This window comes from Pan troglodytes, chromosome 12, assembly GCF_028858775.2.
Source record: "Pan troglodytes isolate AG18354 chromosome 12, NHGRI_mPanTro3-v2.0_pri, whole genome shotgun sequence".
Classification (NCBI taxonomy): Eukaryota; Metazoa; Chordata; class Mammalia; order Primates; family Hominidae; genus Pan; species Pan troglodytes.
The window spans coordinates 119,384,659-119,405,251 of NC_072410.2; the positions used below are offsets into that span (position 1 = coordinate 119,384,659).

At 52.2% G+C, this 20,593-nt stretch overlaps 1 protein-coding gene across 8 annotated transcripts in view; it reads right to left on the reverse strand.

The window, feature by feature from the left end:
• Positions 1 to 20,593, reverse strand: part of TRAPPC12 (trafficking protein particle complex subunit 12) — a 106,966-nt gene that overhangs the window by 12,176 nt on the left and 74,197 nt on the right. For 7 of the 8 annotated variants that reach the window (XR_010149223.1, XM_001153001.6, XM_009441945.5 and 4 more), the window contains 3 exons: positions 9,982 to 10,054; positions 7,362 to 7,435; positions 1,987 to 2,085 (listed from right to left, as the gene is read on the reverse strand). Coding sequence is in view for 7 of the 8 variants with exons in the window: in XM_001153001.6 (XP_001153001.4) it covers positions 1,987 to 2,085; positions 7,362 to 7,435; positions 9,982 to 10,054 (246 nt within the window). In the remaining variant the exon portion in view is untranslated. Of the gene's footprint in view, positions 1 to 1,986; positions 2,086 to 7,361; positions 7,436 to 9,543; positions 9,876 to 9,981; positions 10,055 to 20,593 lie in introns of those variants that run through there. The other variant, XM_009441948.5, reaches the window with a different exon arrangement.

Genomic DNA, 20,593 nt, shown 5'->3' on the forward strand with positions numbered 1-20,593 from the left:
CTCCCACAAATGCCTGTGTTCTTCAAGGGCAAAACCTGCCTGCTTCATCCTTCTTCCGAGATCCAGCATCTTCAGACAACACACTGACCTGTCCACGCCGGAACTTACTGGGGCCGGGTTTTCTGTATGTGCAGATGGCAATGCAGTCATCAGCTGCGCGAGGCTGTCTGAGAAGTTCTGTAGCAGCCACGGCACAACGTCTTCAGAGATATCCCAAATAGCTAGGTATTGCAATCTCCATTTCCTTTAGAAAAACAGAATTCAGAGACTTTGCTCTTCAGCAACAGTAAAAATACCCGTGAGCGAGGCCTGATAAATAATTTGCAAGAGATGCAGATCAAGGCACTTGTGTGGGGCGTCGGTGAGTCCAGTCGGCCTGGGTGCTTCCGTCTTTTTCTCCATTCTCCTTTGGCAAAAGCTCTTGCCCACAGCGCCGCTATCACCTCCCTGTGTCCTCAGAACAGCAAACACCGAGGGCTTCTCTTGCAGCCCGGTTAGCACATTCTGTGTGCCAGATGGGGCTTAAATCACACTGTGGAAGCTAAGCCTCCCTCCTGAGACTCCAGCCTCATTGCCAGAGCCCTCGCTGTGGTCAAGCCAGTGGCTCCCCCTGGAAGGAGAAGCACTTCCAGATGCAAAAGCAATTCAGCATCTACTTCTCAAATTGTGCAAAATATGACTCTGAAATAAAATTTCCGAGATTGTCTCCAGGGTAGTGAGGAATCTGAGCGGGCCCAGGGTACTATTTTACTATGATAACCAGGGGATAATGTTACACATGAGACACCCTGGCCACACGGAGATCCTGGCCACATGAAGCTTTCTCACACAGGCAACGAGGGTTGCTGCAAGCATCCCAGTGCAGGCAGGAGCCGATGCCCATGGTGGCAGCTTACGCGTCACGCATCTGTGCCTGCCCCGGGTTATTCAGTGACAGTCATCTGCTGTGCCCCACCACAGGGGCCCATGGACAGGGCTGTCCTCCAACACTATCTGGTGTCCCATGTGGACTTCCACAAGCAGGCGGCGTGCAGGAGATGGTGTGTGCACGTGTGCCTACCTGTGTCAGTGCATGTGTGAGCAACTGTGTGGAGGAGGAGAGGACCAGCTGTTAGCTGAGAGTGCAGGCCCTGAGTTCACAGAGGCCCTGTTCAAATTCTAGCTTCCCCATTATCTATGTGGCCTCCTGTAGCTGGATCTCACTTAACCAGGAGACCTCAGTTTGCTGATCTGTAAAACAAGCCAGTCACACTGTGAGGTGAAATGCTCAGCGCAGGGCCTGGCTCACCGTGAGTGGGTGCCTGTGGAAGGTCTGTGCTGCTTCTCCCCGCTCAGCCGTCCCTTGCTCGTGCCTCCTTTCCCTGGCCCAGGTTTGGGACGTGACCTAAGACTGAGGGTGAGAGGGGCAGAAGCTGCCCTGTGCTCGGCCTGCAAGGGTGGGATTGACAGGGATGTGGGCGGGACTCATCACTCCCTGTGACCTCCCTGTCACCAAATATTCCAGGAAAATGCATTCCAGCTTCAAGGACATTCTTAGCAAAGGGGGTCCTGCCGAGCTTTGTGCATTACTGAGACCACTGTTCAGTCTGGACTTTGTCTGTCCAGCAAACATGATTCAAGGGTTATTTCAGGCAAAATATCAGCGAGTGACTATTACGGGCTAAGCTGAACTGAGATTCCTCACGGTTTAGTCAGTGCTTTTGTAACTGCAGCAGGACAGTGTCTAGAGTAACTCGTTTCAGTGCTGCTGCGATGACACTTTCTGTGGGTTCACATTTAGCAACAGGCACAAAAGCCAGCAGGGCCTCCCACAGTCAAACCAGAACTCCTGGAAAGAAGCCACCCTTTTCATGGTCACACACATTTGAATTGGAATATTTTCTGCAGTCTTTCTTATATTAAAATGATGAAAAGCAAACACTCGCCCATCTGAGCAAAGAACTATCATAAGGCCTTTCTGGCTCATGTCTGACGGTGCACAGGTACCTGCAGGGAAATCCGGCCGATGCCGCTGAGCAGCTGGGGCTCTTGCTCTGGGTAATACTTGATAACCGAATGATACGCCTCCACGGCCAGCACATAATCCTGTGGGAAGAAAAACCCAACGTACATTAGAGCTGAGAACAGCACTGTGGGCTTCACACGTGTAGAAGAGCACAAGTGTACACAGACGTGGTGTAGAGAGAGGACACGCTGACGCAGGAGCTGGCGGGGAAGCTGGAAACCAGCACACGGTGCTCGGCTGCGAGGGGGCGGCTGCTCTCCCGACTGCAGTCGGGCTGGGATTCTGAGCTGTGCGCAACGCACCGGCGGGGTCCTGCCTGTCACCAGGGGCTGTCGGGGTTTAGCTGGGCCTGAGGGTCTGTTTCCTGCTTCCATCTTCTAAACAGCGATTCATATTTCACTTGGACTGCACCTAACTCTCTTTCCTGACAAAGTTATTATGTGAGTTGGCGAACGCTGTCTCATCTCCATCCTCCAAATACATAAGCCAAATTTTTAAAGTGTCTCTTAAACGTTTTCTATGCTAGAAACTAAGGTCAAATCTTTACATGTAAAGAAAAACCACAAAACAAGTTTGCCGAGGCTGAGTATGGCGATGGAGGTCGGCCTTGCAGAGCAGAGTGCGTGAATGTCGTGTGCTCCGTGCGGCACGCATGAGACCTTCCCGTTTTAGAGACAGCTACGGGGGAACATTTAGGAGCGCTGTGCCAGCTGCCGTGCTCAGGGCATCTGGTTTCTGCCAAAGGCCTTTGCTGGATTCCTCATCGCTCTGCCCTCTCTGTGGTGGTCTGGCCCATGGCCCCTCCTCAAGGACAAGGCCTGGCAGCACAGTCTCACTGTCCATCTGCCCACTCATGCCGGCCCATCACAGGCACTTGCTGGACGCTGAGTGGACCCAGTCACCCTTTCCAGGTGTGAGCAACGCGGTCTCCGTGCAGGAAGGTCTCGCCAAAGTCACGTGGGACACAGTGGTAGCTTGTCTCAAGTCCCCAACAAACCCGGGCTCTCTCCAGGATGACAGTGATCGCCACATTTATTGAGCGAGCTCTGTGCAGCAGGCCCTGCACTAAATACTCCCCTGCATTCTCGCACTTAGCTATAAGCACACGGTCAGCAGTAACTATGGCCACCAATGGTGTTTTTCTTCTTATTCATCGTATAATCCCAGAAGGTACTTTTATTTCTTTATTCTTCTACATGTTCCATTTCCTCCAAACTGGGACTGGAGTTACTGGCTTGCTAATTGGGATGTTACAAAGAAAGACAGACAAGTACAATTCCAGTTTGGTAGGAAGGAAAAAACAAAAAAAACCCAAAATGACTCTCTCCAGTCTAGTACCTTCGAGTACAGCTCATTAAAACTAATTTTATTCAAGGCCTGATGCTCATGACGAGCCAGACAGCACATGCCTCGGTCTCCTTTCCCACGCCTTCCTGCTGCCTGTCTCTGCTGTCTAGTTGTACAAGTGCGAGCATGTGTGTGTAAGCGTGTGTGTGTGAGCATTGTGTATGAGTGTGAGCGTGTGTGAGAGCATGTGTGTGTGTGGACGTGAGTGTGTGTGTGAGCTCCCTCACACAGGGGAGGGCTTTGTGACCTGGCATGGGGGCACTCGGGGCGGCTGAGGTTGCAGCTGGGACGGACATGGCACCCCAGATGCAGCTGTGGGGCCTGCACACCCTGGGCTGGTCCTGACCTGAGAAGTTTAGGGGAGCAGCCCTGCTTTCCAACAGAGGCTGCACTCACCAGCTTGCACCAGCTCGGGGAAAAGTAGCAGCTGCCCCCCTAGGCTTCTCTGGGGAAGGAAGTAGGCTTCCAAGCACCCATCATGCCAGGCAATGTCTGTTCTAATCCCACACATGTCCCACCTTTGGTTTCAAGTAAACAAAAGGCAGGCTTTGACTTTCTTGTTATCAGCCCGGCAGTGTCACTGGGTCATTCCAGTGCCCCACTCACGCCACTGACGCTCCAGGCTGAGGCGGCCACCACAGAGAGCGCAGGGTGGGGGCGTGGTGGGGGTGCAGCACTCACTGCTAGTGGGCGATGCCGTGACCAGCCGCATCACCCTAACCACTCTTTCAGTGCTCAGGGCCACAGGTCAGTGTTTCTGAAGATAATCTAGTATGACAAAAGACAGGTTTTTACGAAACCAAGCCATGCTCCTTGATGGGAAGTTACTTTGGGCATGGCTCTTCCGAAAAAGCACGTGCACAGGCCTGGGAGCCGTGTGAGAGGAAGCTGGATTCCAGGCCGGGGGCAGGCGGCAGAGAAGGGATCTTGGGGGCCCCTGCACCCGCCGGCAGCCACTCCCACCAGCTCAGCGACAGTAGCGCTCGCCAGTCCCTCAGGTGTGAACAGGACACGTGTCTGTGTGTCTGGGCTGCAGTCGGGGGAAGAATTCTGGGGCACTTCAGGGGGCCCATCGTCAATACAGCAGATGAGGATTTGGGATCGTGTTACAAAGTTTCCTTAGGTTGACGGTTACTTAATGACTTTATATACTGAAGAGGAAACACAGCCCTTCACAGGTAAAATGGCCAAAAGAAGCTCCTCAAGAGAGCTTAACCTACTCTCCAGATCCCATGGATTTGGCTTTTGTAAAGGACATGAATGACTTACTTCCAGGGACAAGCCTATTTTAGCTCAATCTTCACCATTTCTTTTCAGCAGCCACATGTGTTTACAGGCCGTGAAACTAGATTTACAACCATTCTGCAACCAGCAAGGACTTCTGCAGTCTAATTTCGGCAAGACGGAAGGTAGCTGATGCAGCTGCGTGCTCCTTTCCATCACGTGCGGAGCCACGGCGGGTTCTGATGTGCACACTGGCGAGTTGTGGGGACACCAGGAGGGAAGTGGCCTCCCAGGGGCACCCGGGGGAGGGGGGGCCCAAGCCACCTAAGGTGGCAGGCACCTGCATCCATATGGTCTGCCAGTGCAGGTGCCCTAAGGCTACAGTGAGGCCTAAGGAGAGGAAGCAGTATTTAAAAAGTGAAGATAGTGACATTTTCAATGCTTCATAATACATGCCTTCGTGCATTATAGCATATCATGCAGATTTATCCAGGGCTAAAACATATGAATACATTTCATTGTTAAGAAGTTAAATTGATATTTATTTCACTGTAATAAAAATGTTATTCAAGATAATTAAATGGCTGATTAAATAACTCATTGTTAGCCCATACACATAATTTAATTAACAGGATACCCCATATTATTAAGATCACACACTGTTGCAATACCCTGTATGCTCACTAGATGGCAAGAGAGTGCATACGCTTGGCTTGGCTTTAATTGCAACATTTTTACTCCTTTTTTTAACTCATGAAAATCAAAGCTTAAGCTGAACTTTCAAATTAAATCACGTCCATTGTAAAAGTATTTTTGAAATGCAATAATATGTTCTGTACTGAGTCCCAGCAATACAGGAAGAAGACTCACATTCGGAGCCTGGTGGTGGTGGTACTACCACAGTGCCACAAAGAAAAGCCCATTCCATCGTTTTCTATTAATGTGTCTTAAAATGCAAATAAAAGCCCGCCAGTGGAACAGGGAACTTTCCTCCCTGGGGAGTTTTAGCCCCATGATTAGTGAAACGTCAGTCCTGTGAATTTATAATTGGTTCTTCATGTCTTTGCATAAGAATGTTCCAGCAAGCTGGTGACTTTCAGGTGAAGCTGACAACGCCCTCAGCGGGTGGAGGCCTACTGCGGACCGCCCAGACTGCCAGGTGGCGGTGTCAGGGCTGGCCACAGGCAGCACAGGGAGAATGGCCTGTTTTGGGAGGCAGAGGGGTCAGGCCAGGTGCTTCGGGGTCACCTGGTTGCTGGCCAAGCCTTGGGTGGTGAAGAGGCCACCAGGGCAGGGGAGCGGGAGGGCCTACTTTTCACTCCCACTCAGAGGTGGGCAGGCCCTGCTGCAGAAGCCAGAGGGGGCTGGAGAAGGGAAGGGGGCGGGTGGGAGGAGGGTGAGGACCAGAACAAAGCACCTGTGCGGGCCACCTGACCTCAGTGGGACTATCTCAGGAGTGGCAGCGGAAGAAAAACCTGCTCTGAGCAAAACCACAGAACTTGAAAACTGTAATTTCCTTTATCCGGTGTGTTGAAGGAGAGGAGAGAGCTGTGTGAATGTCAGAGCTGGGAGGGATTTCAGAGATCTCAGATCTATGCCCTTATTTTAAGGAGGAGGCTGAGGCTTGCAGTAGTGCGAGGCTGCGTCACGGTCGCTTGCTACCGAGGACGAACGGGATACCCTGAGTCTCCTTGTGCGTCCAGCCTGACGTAGACGCAGAAGCGCAAAGGCAGCGGCCCCGCGCCGGGCACTGGGGCTGCGCTAAAGCCGGGGTGCGGGCTGCACGTCTTCCTGACGGAATGCCTGAGCCACTGATGGCTGTGAATATATACCCGCACCCAGCCTGCTCGGAGCAGTGCCCGGGGTCACAGTCACCTCTGGGGATACTGCAGGGTCCGTGCATAAAGCAGGGCTGCCACTTCGGGGTTCATGACGGAGCCCGTGAGCACAGTTCTCCGCCTGGTAAATTGCCTGCTCTGCCTTGCTGAAAATCAAGCTCAGGAATGACCTTGGCCACATGAAAGCCGCATGGGTGTGGGTGTCATGATCGCTGTCTTAGAACAGCCCAGGAGGTGTTACGAGCACTGCTCCAGAGCGACTGCTGCTAGCCGATTCCTGCAGTAGCTCTCAGTACGCACAGCTGGCTGCGGGGCCACTAGCTCCACACAGGGCACCCCGATGCCCAGTGTGGGAGGTGAGCCAGGTGTGGGGTGCGTTCCAAACAAAGAGAGGAGCCAAAAAAACACCGTTGCACAGGCTGGCGAGAGCCAGGAGACACGGAAAAACAGATGACAGCCTCAGTTCAGCTCCTTGATTTCTAAGCTGTTTCCCTGCGGGCTGAGAGCTCTGAGGTGACGTCCTAAGAAGGCCTTGTGGGGAAGCCTGTCTTCAGGTGTTGTAAGCATCAATCATAAAATCAAAACCATGAGGTGAAAAAAAACACCCTCCACGAAGACAGGGAGAACAAAGGACACCTTCTGGGGATGGAGTTCAGAGAAAAACGGGGGAAAATGAACAATACTTTTAATTAAATCACTTAGACCCACATTTCAATAATGAAATCTGATCATCTAAATTCTACATTCTGTTGAAATTTCTTGCAGTAGAAATGAAAGTAAATATAGCCCCATAATGTGTCACTGGGCTCCCTGTTAAGCCAGTACTTAGCTGGCTTCTCTGCACAGCCGGTCCCTGCCAGCATCTATTATACCAGCGGCTCCCTCGCGGCTCCCACTGACCCCGCTTTTCCAGATCACATGGCAGCCCTGCTTGGCCACCCACGTACCTTCATCAGGAGCAGACAGTTTGCCATGGAGTACATCACCCGGCCCAGACGTGACCTCCACAGCCGGACAGAGGCTACAAGGTAAGAGCAGCCTGTGAGTGCACAAATAAATTCGAGGCTCTTTCTAGCCATCAATTATTGGGTCCTGTGAATTCTAATTTAACTTTAAAAGATCCCTCTTGTTAACACCACTGGATTTCGGCCTGAAATGCTGAATATGCTGCAGGCTGCACTGAGGCAGAAAATACAGCACTCGCATTGGGACCAGAGGTGGCTTTGGGAAGAGACCCTCGGCATCAGAGAACCAGGAGGGTGGCTGCTCAGCATCAGCCCAGACACAAGGCCAAATGGTCCGACCGGGGGCCCCGTTTCCAAAGCCAGAACTCTGAGAAAAGGAGAAAAGCTGACAGAAATGACGACATTGCCTGCAGCTCGACAAGGCCGGGAGGGCCACTGGTCAGGGTGGCCGCCAGCCTCTCGCAGTTGACCTAGGGGAGGCCACCTGGAGGGCCCCACCCATGCCCAGCCATGAGGCCTCCCCTGCCTCCCGGCCATGGGCTGGTGCAGACGCTGGTTCCCCCAAGGAGTGCTACACCGTGGTCCAGAACTCAAGTGGCTGGCACATTCCGCTGGGGACTCGGCACTCCCCTGCAGCTGGCTTCCTTCCCTAGCACCTGCTGCCACACGGTGGCTGACCGCGACCCTGAGCCTGGCCCGTCCCTCCCTGCTCTCCCCTGCACATTATTTAGTTAGCAGCCATCCCTCCACTGATTTCAAACCTTCAGGGCCCATCTCTTCTAGTAGTTTCCAAACTGGCTTTGTGGCCTTCTTGGGGTCTGCAAAGGTCCCCTGGGAGCTGCCCTGGGGGAGGGTGGGCTGACCAATGGTGCCTGTTTATCATTGGGATGACCAGGAGGAAGGCGCAGGTTGAGGACTGAGCTAATCTGAAATGAACATATTATTGACAGGCAGGCTGAGGTCCACAGAGGCCAGGGACGCTTCCATCTGACCCCTTGTCCAGCGCTCCTTGTGCCTGTGCTGTGTCTACTTCCTCCAAGAAAAGTCCACACTTCCAACTGCAAAGTGCCAAGATGCCACCCTGGGCAGCACCAGGCCCTGGGAGCGCTCCTGGCCTCCCTCATCGCTGGGCACTGGGAGCCGTGTGTCCCTGGCTGCCTCTGAGGCTGTGATTTAGGAGGCTGAAGCTGACCCACCGCTGGCACCAAGCGTCTACTGTGAGATAACAATCACCTAGAAATGATTTACGGTGTGCTTCAGGAGAACACATAGAAACTTAATTGCTAGAATTAAAAACTTAACTCACTTTGCCTTTCAGCAATGAAAAACACATTAGCTGCTTATGTTCCCCTTATACCATTATTTTTGTGAAAAGAAATTCTGAATATCTTCTCTTAATGGATGTAAAATATGGATTGTCTCAATGAATTGCATATTTATTCTGATGATCTTTGCAGATTCCTTTCCTGCTCTAAATCCTCCCCTACCCTCCTTATAAATGCTCATGGGTGTGACCTTCTGTTAGATTTCCAGGAACAGCCTTCTGCTCTCTGATAACTACATGCTCATTCCCACCAAAGCAGGAGCCCAACCAGGGGTAAAATGACTGGCTGCCAAGAATGCTGAATGGGACATCCATGAGCAGACAGTGCCGTCTCTCCTTCAGACCTTGTTACTCTACCTGCAACTAAATTACTGAAAAGAGAGTGCACAAGTGCACACACATGCACACACCACACCCACACCACATGCCACAGCATGCACACCCAACATCCACACACCACACACATACACACCTCACACACGTTCAGCTCACACCAGCCAGCAGTTCCCCAGAAACCCCAGCACACCTGCGGAAACGGAGACCACCCGATCTTGACTTGGGCTGCACATCGAGTAGGACAGAAGCTGTGGGAAGGAGGAGATGACCAGGCCACCAGGCCTGTGGGGAGATGCTGCCACAAGGAGTGAGGGAGTGAGGCTAGGGTGGGGCTACCTGGGAGGGAGCACTCAGGCCAGGTTTCCAAGCATGATCGGAAGCTTGCTCCTGGCTAACGCACTCCCCGAGCTGCAGCTGGCATGGCCTCACTGTGCAGATCAGCTCATGTCAACCCACCCAGTCCCCCAAGGGGTTTCCAATGCTCCAGGGAACTGCCCAGGTCCCTCAGCCTGCCCCAGGCTCTGGGCCTTCCTCTCCAGCTCCTCCTGAAGCACCCTCCGGAGCCTCTGTCCCCGACGCAGAGGCCTCTCTCCCTGACGCAGAGGCCCCTCTGGGCCCCTTCGGCTGGGCTGGGCTCCTTCCTCGTGCCCACTCAGACCACTCAGCGTGGCAGGTTCCGGGCCGTGTGCTTTTGTGGTGAAGGCGTGTCTTCTCCCCGGGCGCAGGGTTCGGGTCTGAGGCTGCACGTTGCACCCACAGCATCACCCAGTGATGTGCTTGGCTTCCCCAAGAAAGGAGTGAGTTGCAAATGCACGAATGGACACGTGCAGTGCTGACTACAGAAAGGAAAGGAAAGGAGAAGGAGAGGAAGCGAGAGGCTTTGGGCTCAGTCTGTCAGTGATGTCCGAGAAGCATCTAGTCAGCAAAGTCCGGCCGACCCACCTTGTCTGCCCTCCTGAGTCACGCTGCTCATGCCGCCGTCTTCTGCTAAGCCTTGCTCCAAATTGGCCAGGATCTGCAATCATTCCAAATGAGAAGGACAAAATCATGGGAACCAATTTTTGTCTAAGACTTTGTTATAATATATTCTCAGTACAGCAAATTTCTCTGGATGAAAACAATTTGTCAAGGGATGTTCACACATACTTTTAAAAAATATTAAAACATTTGATATTTTATTTATTTTAAATTGCAACTTTATTTTAGATTCAGGAGGTATGTGTGCAGGTTACCTGGGTATACTGGGTGATGCTGAGGTTGGGGTACGATTGAAGCCATCACCCAGGTAGTCAGCATGGGACCCAACAGATCATTTTTCAGCCCTTCCTCCCATCCCACCCTCCCCCCACTGGTAGTCTCTGGTCTATTTTTTGTCCATGTGAATCCAATGTTTAGCTTCTACTTACATGTGAAAACATTCACTATTTGGTTTTCTGTTTCTGTGTTAATTCACTTAGGATAATGGCCTCCAGCTGTATCCATGCTGCTGCAAACAACATGATTTGGTTCTTTTTTTATGGCTGCGTAGTATTCCACGGTGTATGTGCACCATCTTTTCCTTATCCCGTTCACCCACAGGGACACACTGTAAACATCACCAAGTCCCTATGGCATGGGGCGACAGTGAATGGGGAGGGACTCTGCTCCCAGCTGATGGTGAAAGTGGTGTTTATGATGTTCTTGAAGTATCTGCAGACATCATACATGGGGAATATGTTTTTTAAGACAAGCATCAAGCCTGTAATCCCAACACTTCTGGGATTGAGCGGTGGCTCAAGCCTGTAATCCCAACACCTTGGGAGGCCGAGGCAGGTGGGTCACTTGAGCCCAGGAGTTAGAGACCAGCTGGGGCAACATGGCAAAACCCCATCTCTACAAAAATACAAAACATTAGCTGGGCATGGTGGTGTGTGCCTGTGGTTCCAGCTACCTGGGAGGCTGAGGTGGGAGGATCACCTGAGCCTGGGAGGTCAAGGCTGCAGTGACCAGGGACTGCACCACTGCACTCCAGGCTGGGTGACAGAGTGAGACCCTGTCTTTAAAAAAAAAGCATGGAGAATGTCACATGAGACTGATGATGACCTTTTGTGAAGATGTCAGTCTCATTCCTACAGGGCACTGTGCTTCTGGCCTTTGTAACGTACCAAATACGTTTTGTGCAACGTGTCGCTTCCCGGTTTTACCGCTTGCTTTCTAACTTTTGGGCACTTTTTTTTGTGTTTTCTTCTCTGAAAGCAAAGCTGCTGTAGCCGCTGTGATCTGGGTAGAGAATTTAGATCGTCTTGCTAGTTAACACTCCCCACACGGCCCACCCCAGGAGGTGAGGATTTCCGCTGGTCTGACTCCCCAGTCTCTACCTGCTGAGGACGAAAGCAGCCTCTCCTCACCTGCAAGGGACACTACTTAACAGAAACTGGAGAACAACTTGCTGCCAACACAAAGGATGTTTCCTCTTAACCATTATCTTGGGCTACCTCGATGACTCAGGGGACAAGGTGGGGTTCAAAATTGTAACCTTGAAAAGAATCTAGCCAGTTTAAACTAGGTAAAACGACATTCTTCAGTGAATCTGCCTTCTAATGAATGATCATAAGAACAGAAACTGACAAAAAGGAAAGGCTTGGTGTTACCATGAAATTAACTTCCCTCACCCCTTGTCCACAGTTGGTGGGAATGTACATCAGTGCAACCACTACGGAGAACAGTTTGAGGTTTCTACAAAAAACAAAAAATAGAGCTACCATACAACCCAGCAATCCATGCCTAGATATATACTCCAAAGAAAAGAAAGGAAATCAGTCTATCAGAGATCACTGCACACCCGTGTGTGCTGCAGCACTGTTCACAACAGCCAAGACTTGGAAGCAACCTAAGTGTCCATCAGCAGACAAGGGGATAAAGGAATTGCCATATATACACGATGGAGTACTCTTCGGCCATAAAAAAGAATGGTATCCTGTCATTTACAACAGCATGGATGGAACTGGAGGTCACTGTGTTAAGTGACATACGCCAGGCACAGAAAGACAAACATTGTATGTTCTCACTTACCTGTGGGAGCTAAACTTTAAACAACTGAACTCATGGAGATGGAGAGCAGGAGGATGGTTACCAGAGGCTGGGAACAGTAGTGGGGGATGGAGTGGGGATGGTAATGGGTACAAAAAAAAATAGAACAAATAAGACCTAGTATTTGCTAGTACAAGGGTGACTATAGTAATTTAAGTGTACGTTAAAAAAATAACTAAGGGAGTATAATTGGATTGTTGCAACACAAAGGATCAATGCTTGAGGGGATGGATACTCCATTTACCCTGATGGGATTATTACGCATTGCCTGCCTGTATCAAAATATCTCCTATAACCCATAAACACCTACTATGTATCTACAAAAATTAAAATTTATTAAAAAAAGGAAACTGACTTCCCTTAGGCTAGTGTAGAGGGAGCACAGGAAGAAAGAGGGACGGGACACCTATCACAGAGGCAAAGCCGCTGCCCGAACCAGACCTGACAGCGCCCTGGTCAGCGGAGCCTCGAACACGCCCACTGGCGGTCCCCGGGGTGTGGCGCACCAGGTCAGCAGACTCCTGAGCTTGTTCTGCGCCTCCGCACACCACGGGAGCCCTACGGGCCTGGGTGACCTCCTCACGTGGCGGGGTCTAGGGGTCTGGGCAAATCCTCTATGCGGCGAGGTCTCTGTGGGCCTGGGCCATCTCTCCATGCCATGGGCGATCTCCACGTGCTGAGTGGAGGAGAAAACCCTGCAGAAACACCCCAGACCTTTGCAGTGAGCACGCAAGGCCTGAGAGAAGACCTGCACCACAGGGCCATGGTGGTCTCAGCACAAGCTGCGCTGGGGCTGACGTTCCCTGTGGACTATCACGGCCAATGAGGGGAGAAGGGGGAATGAGGTCCTTCAGAAGGGCAGCAGGAAGAGAAAGGTCTAGAAAAAAGGAAACAGAGTTTCCCACCCCAATGACGCATAAATGCAGAAACAGAAGCTCCATCCTAGCAGAGGCATCAAACGCAGAGCACGTGAGTGACGGGAGCTCCACCTGCAGCAGCTGCTTTTGGCCCAGACCCACCTACCCAGCTGGGAAGGCGCAGGGGTAGGAGACGGAGACACCAGGCAGGCTACACCCCTCCAGACCCACCTACCCAGCTGGGAAGGCGCAGGAGTAGGAGACGGAGACACCAGGCAGGCTACACCTCTCCAGACCCACCTACCCAGCTGGGAGGGCACACGGGTAGGACACGGAGACACCAGGCAGGCTACACCCCTCCAGACCCACCTACCCAGCTGGGAGGGCACACGGGTAGGACACGGAGACACCAGGCAGGCTACACCCCTCCAGACCCACCTACCCAGCTGGGAGGGCACACGGGTAGGACACGGAGACACCAGGCAGGCTACACCCCTCCCTCTGCAAAAAGCACTCTCCTGGCTGGGGCAGAGGGACACACGAAACGACGCCAAGTGCCTGCAGGGATCTGGGTCACTGAGGTGCTTCAGCCCGAGAAGGGGACAGCTGGAGAAAGCCCCTATTGTTGACAGGAACATAGGCATATCAGACACAACCTTCTGACCCTCGGTGACTATTGTTTTATTTGTAGGGTGTGTCATTTAATGTCAATTAATAGGTCCCAGTGTGATGCAGAAGAGCATCCATGAGTGAAAGGAAAAGAAACAGCAGTTCACAGTTGGTAGCTTTTATTGCTGTCTATCTAGAGACAGTTGTCTGGCTTTATAAAGTAACAGTACATTGATTTACAAAAGGTTATTTCTATAAAGGAAAGTGACAGACACGTTCTCAATCCAAAGCCTGAATTATTTAGGAAATGCAGTTATTGCAAAAAAAGCCCGACAGTGTGCCGTTTGCAAATGTGGTGCGGCTGGAATTTCCTCCTTGGTTCCTTTTGCCCCAGACAAAAGGAGCAGACTCCAGGGTCTATATCAGAGACCAATCAGCAGTCCCGTGTTTGTGTCCCAGAAGAATAAAGGCCCAGTACGCCACACCCGGTTCGTTTGGGAAGAGGCTCTGAGGAGTAGGGGCATGATCCAAATCACTGCACCCACACCCTCCCTGCTGGAAGCTGCTGAGGGCCCAGGCGAGGGCATAGGAGGAAGAGGACAGAGATGAGGCAACAGTGCCAAGTGCTTCAGGAAGATGCACAGAGCAGTAAGCGACCAGCCACAGGGGCAGAAGGACTGTGGAGGGCAGAGTGACCACAGGGGCCGAGGGGCAGAAAGGGCCGGGTGTTGGAGGCACCTTCCTGCACATTCCCTGGGAGCTGTTCCCGACGGGTTGAAGCTGGGTCAGGAGCTCCATGGAGCTGTCTGGTCAGGCGCCGGCAGTGTGGGTGGTGCTTAGCGCCTGCTGGGAAGTACCGGGGACGATGTATTTTACAGATGGGGGCGCAGGATGGTTTTTAAGCACAAACAGTATTCTGTTTGATTTCACAAAAATAAACCTGTGGAGGAGGCAGCATCATGCCCATTTGCAGGGGCCCTTCACACTTTCCACACACAGAGCAAAGTGCCGCAGTGACAAGAACAGGGATGTCCGGTGCCAGAAGACGTGGGTTCAAGTTCAGGCTGACCTTCAGCGTACCTTCAGTGTACCTTCTCTGAATTCCTATTTCCTTAGCTTCCCATTTTTTCACATGCCTGTTTTACAAATCACGGAACTCCAATGAGAATGTACTTGAAGCATTTTGTAAGCTTTAAAGATGCTGAATGGATATGAATTACAAATAAGAGGAGAAGCAACCAGAAATTAAACAATTCCACTGCCTCGGATTTTCCCTGTGGTTTCTCTTTCACCATCATCCCTGTACTAAACTGTGAAAGGTTTCGCTATGTGGGATCGGGGAGCAATGAAATTAATGCTGCACTGACTTCTAAATATTAAGTGGGTCTTTGAAACGTCCAGGAGCTTCCACAGCTCTGAGGTTTGGCTGCTGGGCAGTTTCAAGGTGCCTGGAGGTTGAAGGGAAGTCCTCTCGGAGCCCATGGGCCTCCCAGTACAAGCCGCATCCTGGCAGGGTTAAGTGCGGCTCACAACCACCAAGACGGGCTGGAGTGGAGGCAGGGGAGCCTGTCCTGCAGGGCCAGGAGAGGCCTGTGGATCCTGAAGTGGAACAGACCCAGCTGACCGGCCCAGTGTGGCAGTTTAAATGCGGCCATGCATTCCTGAGCACTCCTCAAAAGGCAGAGTCTCATTCCCATCCCTTGCGTGTGGCCTGGACTTAGTGACTCGTCCAACAAACAGAACCAGGTGGAGGGGACATAGAGACCTCTGAGACCCGGCCGTGCAAGGCACTGTGGCTTCCTCCTCCTCCCTCCCTCTCTGCAGGGAGCCAGCTGCTATGCTGTGAGATGCACGAGAAGCCCTACAGAAAGAACCATGAGGCCAGGAACCCAGCCTCTCACCAACAGCAGCAGAACTCAGCGGGTGTATGACGGAGCCTCCCGGAGCCCAGTTCTCCAGCCCCAGCTGAGCCCTCAGGTGAGACACTGCGGTCACCATCGTAACTGCAACCTCAGGACAGACCTGAGCCAGTGCGACCCAGAAGCTGTGCTGGACTCAAGACCCACAGAAATAGGAAGGTCATACATCCCTGTGGTTTTAGCCCACAGAGCTGCAGATAATCTGTTAGGCAGCAACTGATGGTCAACACACAGGCAAATCCAAGTTACCCAGCACTTTCAATTGAAGGCTTTGCATGAGGAATAGTGTATTGAGGCCACTGTACTGAACCATGTTGGAGGGTTAGTTTTGTTTAATTTGAAAATTCTGGGCTGGACATGGTGGCTCACGCTTATAGTCAGCTGTAGCACTTTGGGAAGCTGAGGTGGGAGAACTGCTTGAGTCCAGGAGTTCAAGACCAGCCTGGGCAACATAGTGAGACCCTATCTCTACAAAAAGTTTAAAAATTAGCCAGGCTTGGTGGTGCATGCCTGTAGTCCCAGCTACTCAGGAGGGCGAGGCAGAAGAATTGCTTGAACCGGGGAGGTCAAGGCTGCAGTGAGCCACGTTCATGCCACTGTACTCCAGTCTGGGTGACAGAATAAGACCGCCTGTCTCAAAAAAACAAAAAAGAAAAAAAAAGAAAATTCTGAACTGGGTTCTTCACTGGGTATCAGCATGAGCTCATCTCTGAAAGCGACTGTAATCATGAGAAGACGCTGCTTGGAAATGCATGGAAGAGGAGTTTGGAGAAAATAACAGATGGAACAGCTGTAGGGCTGAAGAGACGATTCCAGACTCAGACTGCTCTGTGCATAGTGTGGAGGGGCTGCTGCCAGCCCCACTGTGGGGGATACTGCACTGGGCATGTCATGGCCGGTCCAGGGATGAACAGGCTTCAGGCTAACAAGGTGGGGAACCATCAACACCTGCCCACAGTATGGGAGGGAAGATCAATTATTCAAAATTAAAAACCTGCTTGTGTTTTGTCCAAAGAATGAAGAAAATTACACGCTTTGAATGAATATCCCAGCTGCTTGACTCCATATATAACCACTACCACTTGATCTCAAGCAATATTTAAAAAGGCAATTTGTAACCTATTCATATTTAAAGAGACCTAAATCTATGTTCTCATCCTATGCAGTTATCCAGGAGGTGGTGAAGCAGGTTTTCTGGCTGGGTCACTGACACCTTCAGTGTGGAAAGTGCTGTCTGCAGGGGGCCTTGAGGAAGGAGCCTTTGCGTCTGTCCCTTTGGCGGCTGTCATGGGTCGTGGGTGAGCGCGGGATAGGTTTAGGGAACTGGTTTTATTCCCAAGGCATCTAATATACAAACTACTGGGAAGCTGGCACTAAGCCAAGGACCTGAGAACTTACTAAGTGGACCCTTTTGAGTGGAGACTAAAGCTTGGAGCAGCTCTGTTCTGGAGAGACTTAGATTTTGGAAAGTCCTGCGACCTTCCAGTCCCACCACAGCTTCCCAGGGCACCTTTTCAAAGTAAAAGAGTCTTCTTGGAGCTGCTCCAAAGCTCTCAAAGAATCATGAAACACCGACCACGTGCCTGGCAGGCACCGTGCGGGGTCACTGACGTGTGCCCCCTGGCCACCCCGGGGGGATCAGCAATGCTCTCACTTGCACAAAAAAGGCCGAAGCGGACACAGGCTGGACGGCTGGTCATGCAGCCGGCACTTCAGAGCGGACCTGGAAGTTTCCAGACTGTCAGCCTGACTCCAAAGCCACTCTCACAACCACTGCTTTTGGGACAGTGTCCTCTGGGCCCCTCACACCTTGAAAATACACTTTCTTCTTTCTACTCAGATCACAGATTGACAGAACACATACTGCCGAGAAAAGCAAGGCAAAGAATGCACGATTTAAGAATCATCTTACATCAAAGGCCTCTTCTCTGGGCTATCATGCCCGCTTCAGGGCTGGGTCACTGGCAAGGGCTATGGCCTTCGAGTTCACATTTGGTGCATTTGGTTTTGAATCGGGTTGCCACGGCTGGGTGGCGGGGTTGGGCATTCCTAAGTCCAAGTCCCAGGATTGGCCACGATGAACTCTAGAGGTTTCTGAAGGTGTGAATTTCCACTGCCAGGTCAAGACATTCCCCTGGAAAGCCCTGATGCCCAGTGCTTTCCGCTCCCTCTCCTTCTGCTGCTTGCACATTCTGAACGCACACGGGGTTCCAGGAGCATGGGCTTCAATGGCAAAGAGCAGGGAAGTGGCCTCAATGGATGGCCATCCTCACTCGGCCTTTCCTTTCTTCTCCCCACCTGCCAGTCATTCCCATCTCATCTGATTAAGCCACAATCAATTTGTTTTCTGTGGAAGCAGCAGAAAAGAAGGGCAACCAAACCCTCTGGGTCAGGCACGGTGATGGCAGTAACTGGCCACTGTCGGTGTGCGGGTGGCCAGGCCCTGAGTGCTGGCCCTGACAGTGTTAGAGGCCAGCCACGCCTGTTCTCACTTATGTTTCTAACTTTGCTTAACAAATAAGACAGCAAAACTGAAGAATGTCCATCTGTCAAAAAACCCTTTTAGAAAAGATATTAACTCTTCCTACAAACAAAGCTCTCACTACCACATTAGCAATTATCAATAGAGAAGCAAAAGCTACATGGACATTGTTGAATACGTTTCTTTTCCAGAGTGCACGAAAATGTACCTTACCCTCTGCCTCCTCCAGCTGGGAGTGAGTCTGTAAAGAAGCACTTGGATGAACGTGAAACTCTCAGCCAAGCTGAGGTGGGGAAGCCGGAGGCTGCGGAACTGCAGGGAGGGATGGAGCTGAACTCAAGACTGGGCGGGCAGATGCAGGTCACTGACGAATGAAACTACAACCGAACAGTGCATCATTCCGTATGGATTATGTCTACTTATGCAAATGGCTTGCAGAAGTGTGTTTGCTTGGCTCTTTCCCAAATGGTCTGTGAAGCTCTCTCGACCCCAGAGGGAGACAGCCTGCAGGGCGCGTGGGAGGAGCAGGGTCAGAGGATGGCGGCACTGATTTTTCAGCAGCACGGGAAATTTATTTTAACTCGTGGTATATGTTCTTCTTCACTGATGCAATCACATTTGCAAACATTTACTAATTCACTCAGTGGCTCAAAGACAACAGATAAAACGAAGTACCCTGAACTCGTTTGTAAAGATCCTAAATGATGTCCTGCTAAAACTGGGCCCCATATAAAAATTCTCAACACTGTTCTAATCTAAAACACACATGCTGAACACAGACTCGAATCAGTCTTTGATGAATCTTCAACACAGGGGAAGTCGGCCCCCTAAGAATCCGTGGGGGATCAGCTTCCCGCTCTGCTCCCTTACCAGGAGCCTCGGCCCGGATTGTGCTCCCGGCACACGCCCTCCGCCCTCGTGTAACCGCGTAACCGGCTGCTCTCCACGCCCTACCCTCGCGTAACCGGCTGCTCTAGACGCCCTACCCTCGCGTAACCGGCTGCTCTCCACGCCCTACCCTCGCGTAACCGGCTGCTCTCCATGCCCTACCCTCGCGTAACCGGCTGCTCTCCACGCCCTACCCTCCCGTAACCGGCTGTTCTCCACGCCCTACCCTCGAGTAACCGGCTGCTCTCCACGCCCTACCCTCGCGTAACCGGCTGCTCTAGACGCCCTACCCTCGCGTAACCGGCTGCTCTCCACGCCCTACCCTCGCGTAACCGGCTGCTCTCCACGCCCTACCCTCGAGTAACCGGCTGCTCTCCACGCCCTACCCTCGCGTAACCGGCTGCTCGCCACGCCCTACCCTCGCGTAACCGGCTGCTCTCCACGCCCTACCCTCGAGTAACCGGCTGCTCTCCACGCCCTACCCTCGAGTAACCGGCTGCTCTCCACGCCCTACCCTCGCGTAACCGGCTGCTCTCCACGCCCTACCCTCCCGTAACCGGCTGTTCGCTGGGCTTCCTTTATTTTCGCTCCTGCCCCATGGTCTTCCTTCTTTCAATAGCAAAAGGTCTCATGACATGATAAAATGGATACACGCGTTGAGTGAGACGTGGATAAGAAAAGGGGAATGACACGGCCTTTCATCACATTGTTTACGCCACTAACACACCGGGGCATTCTTCCTCCAATGAATATCACTTACTTCATCAGGGTCACATTGTAATGATAGTTCTGGCTTTAAATGAATGTGATGTCACGAGCACTTCACCACGTGAGGCCACACACACACAGCGGCACCCCGACCAGCCTCTTCCTCTGCTACTTCGGCAGCTACTGCGTCTCAAACCGCGCGACTCGACTCTCGTGAGCGGCAGCCCGCAGGTGACTGGGGCGGCCCTGTTCTGGCCTCTCCCCTGAGAGCTGAATGACAAGCTCCAACCCGCACGAGGCCTGGTCTGAGCGACTGGGGGCAGGCACTGCGCTGCCTGTCACTCCAGCTGCTCCCGAGCCCGCCCGCACCTCACTCTGCTGTCACCGAGGGCGGCTTCTTTTCCTGTGGGAAATCACGCTGGGAACTGAACCTGAGAAGACGTGACTTCTGCTGGAGTGGCAATTATCAGACAGCAGGGCTCGGCACACATCTGTACAAATGGCAGCGTGTTCATTTCCCGAGCAACCTGAATGCTCTGCGCTGACTTGATCACTACGGGATGAAAACCTTCCGCCGTCCTCGCTCGCTTCTTGCGCTACTGTTGACCCCCTTCTCAAGCATTCGATTCTACAGTCGTTCCTGACCTCCAGCCTGGAAACACTCCTTTGAAGATCAACAACAGATGCCAGGCAAGCAGTGAAAAGAAATGGGACAGAGTGCTTTGGGGAATATGAACCAAGTATCTGCTTTCTTTCTAGAAACAACAATCTCAGTTTTGTAGAACGTCCTTGAATTAAGCATCTCAGATCAGCGTCAAGGCTCCGGGCCAGCCAACGGCCACCGACTGCAGCCCCAGCACTGGCCTCCGCCTGCTCAAGTCCCCCCTGAAGACCTGAGAGGAGGCGTCATCCAGGACTCCAGGGCTCGGCCTGGGTGTGGCCCAGCTCAGGAGTGGTAACTGGAAATGGCGGTGGTGGCTTCCCCACGCAGCTTCCCTTAGCAGCCTGAGGGGGAGCTGGAG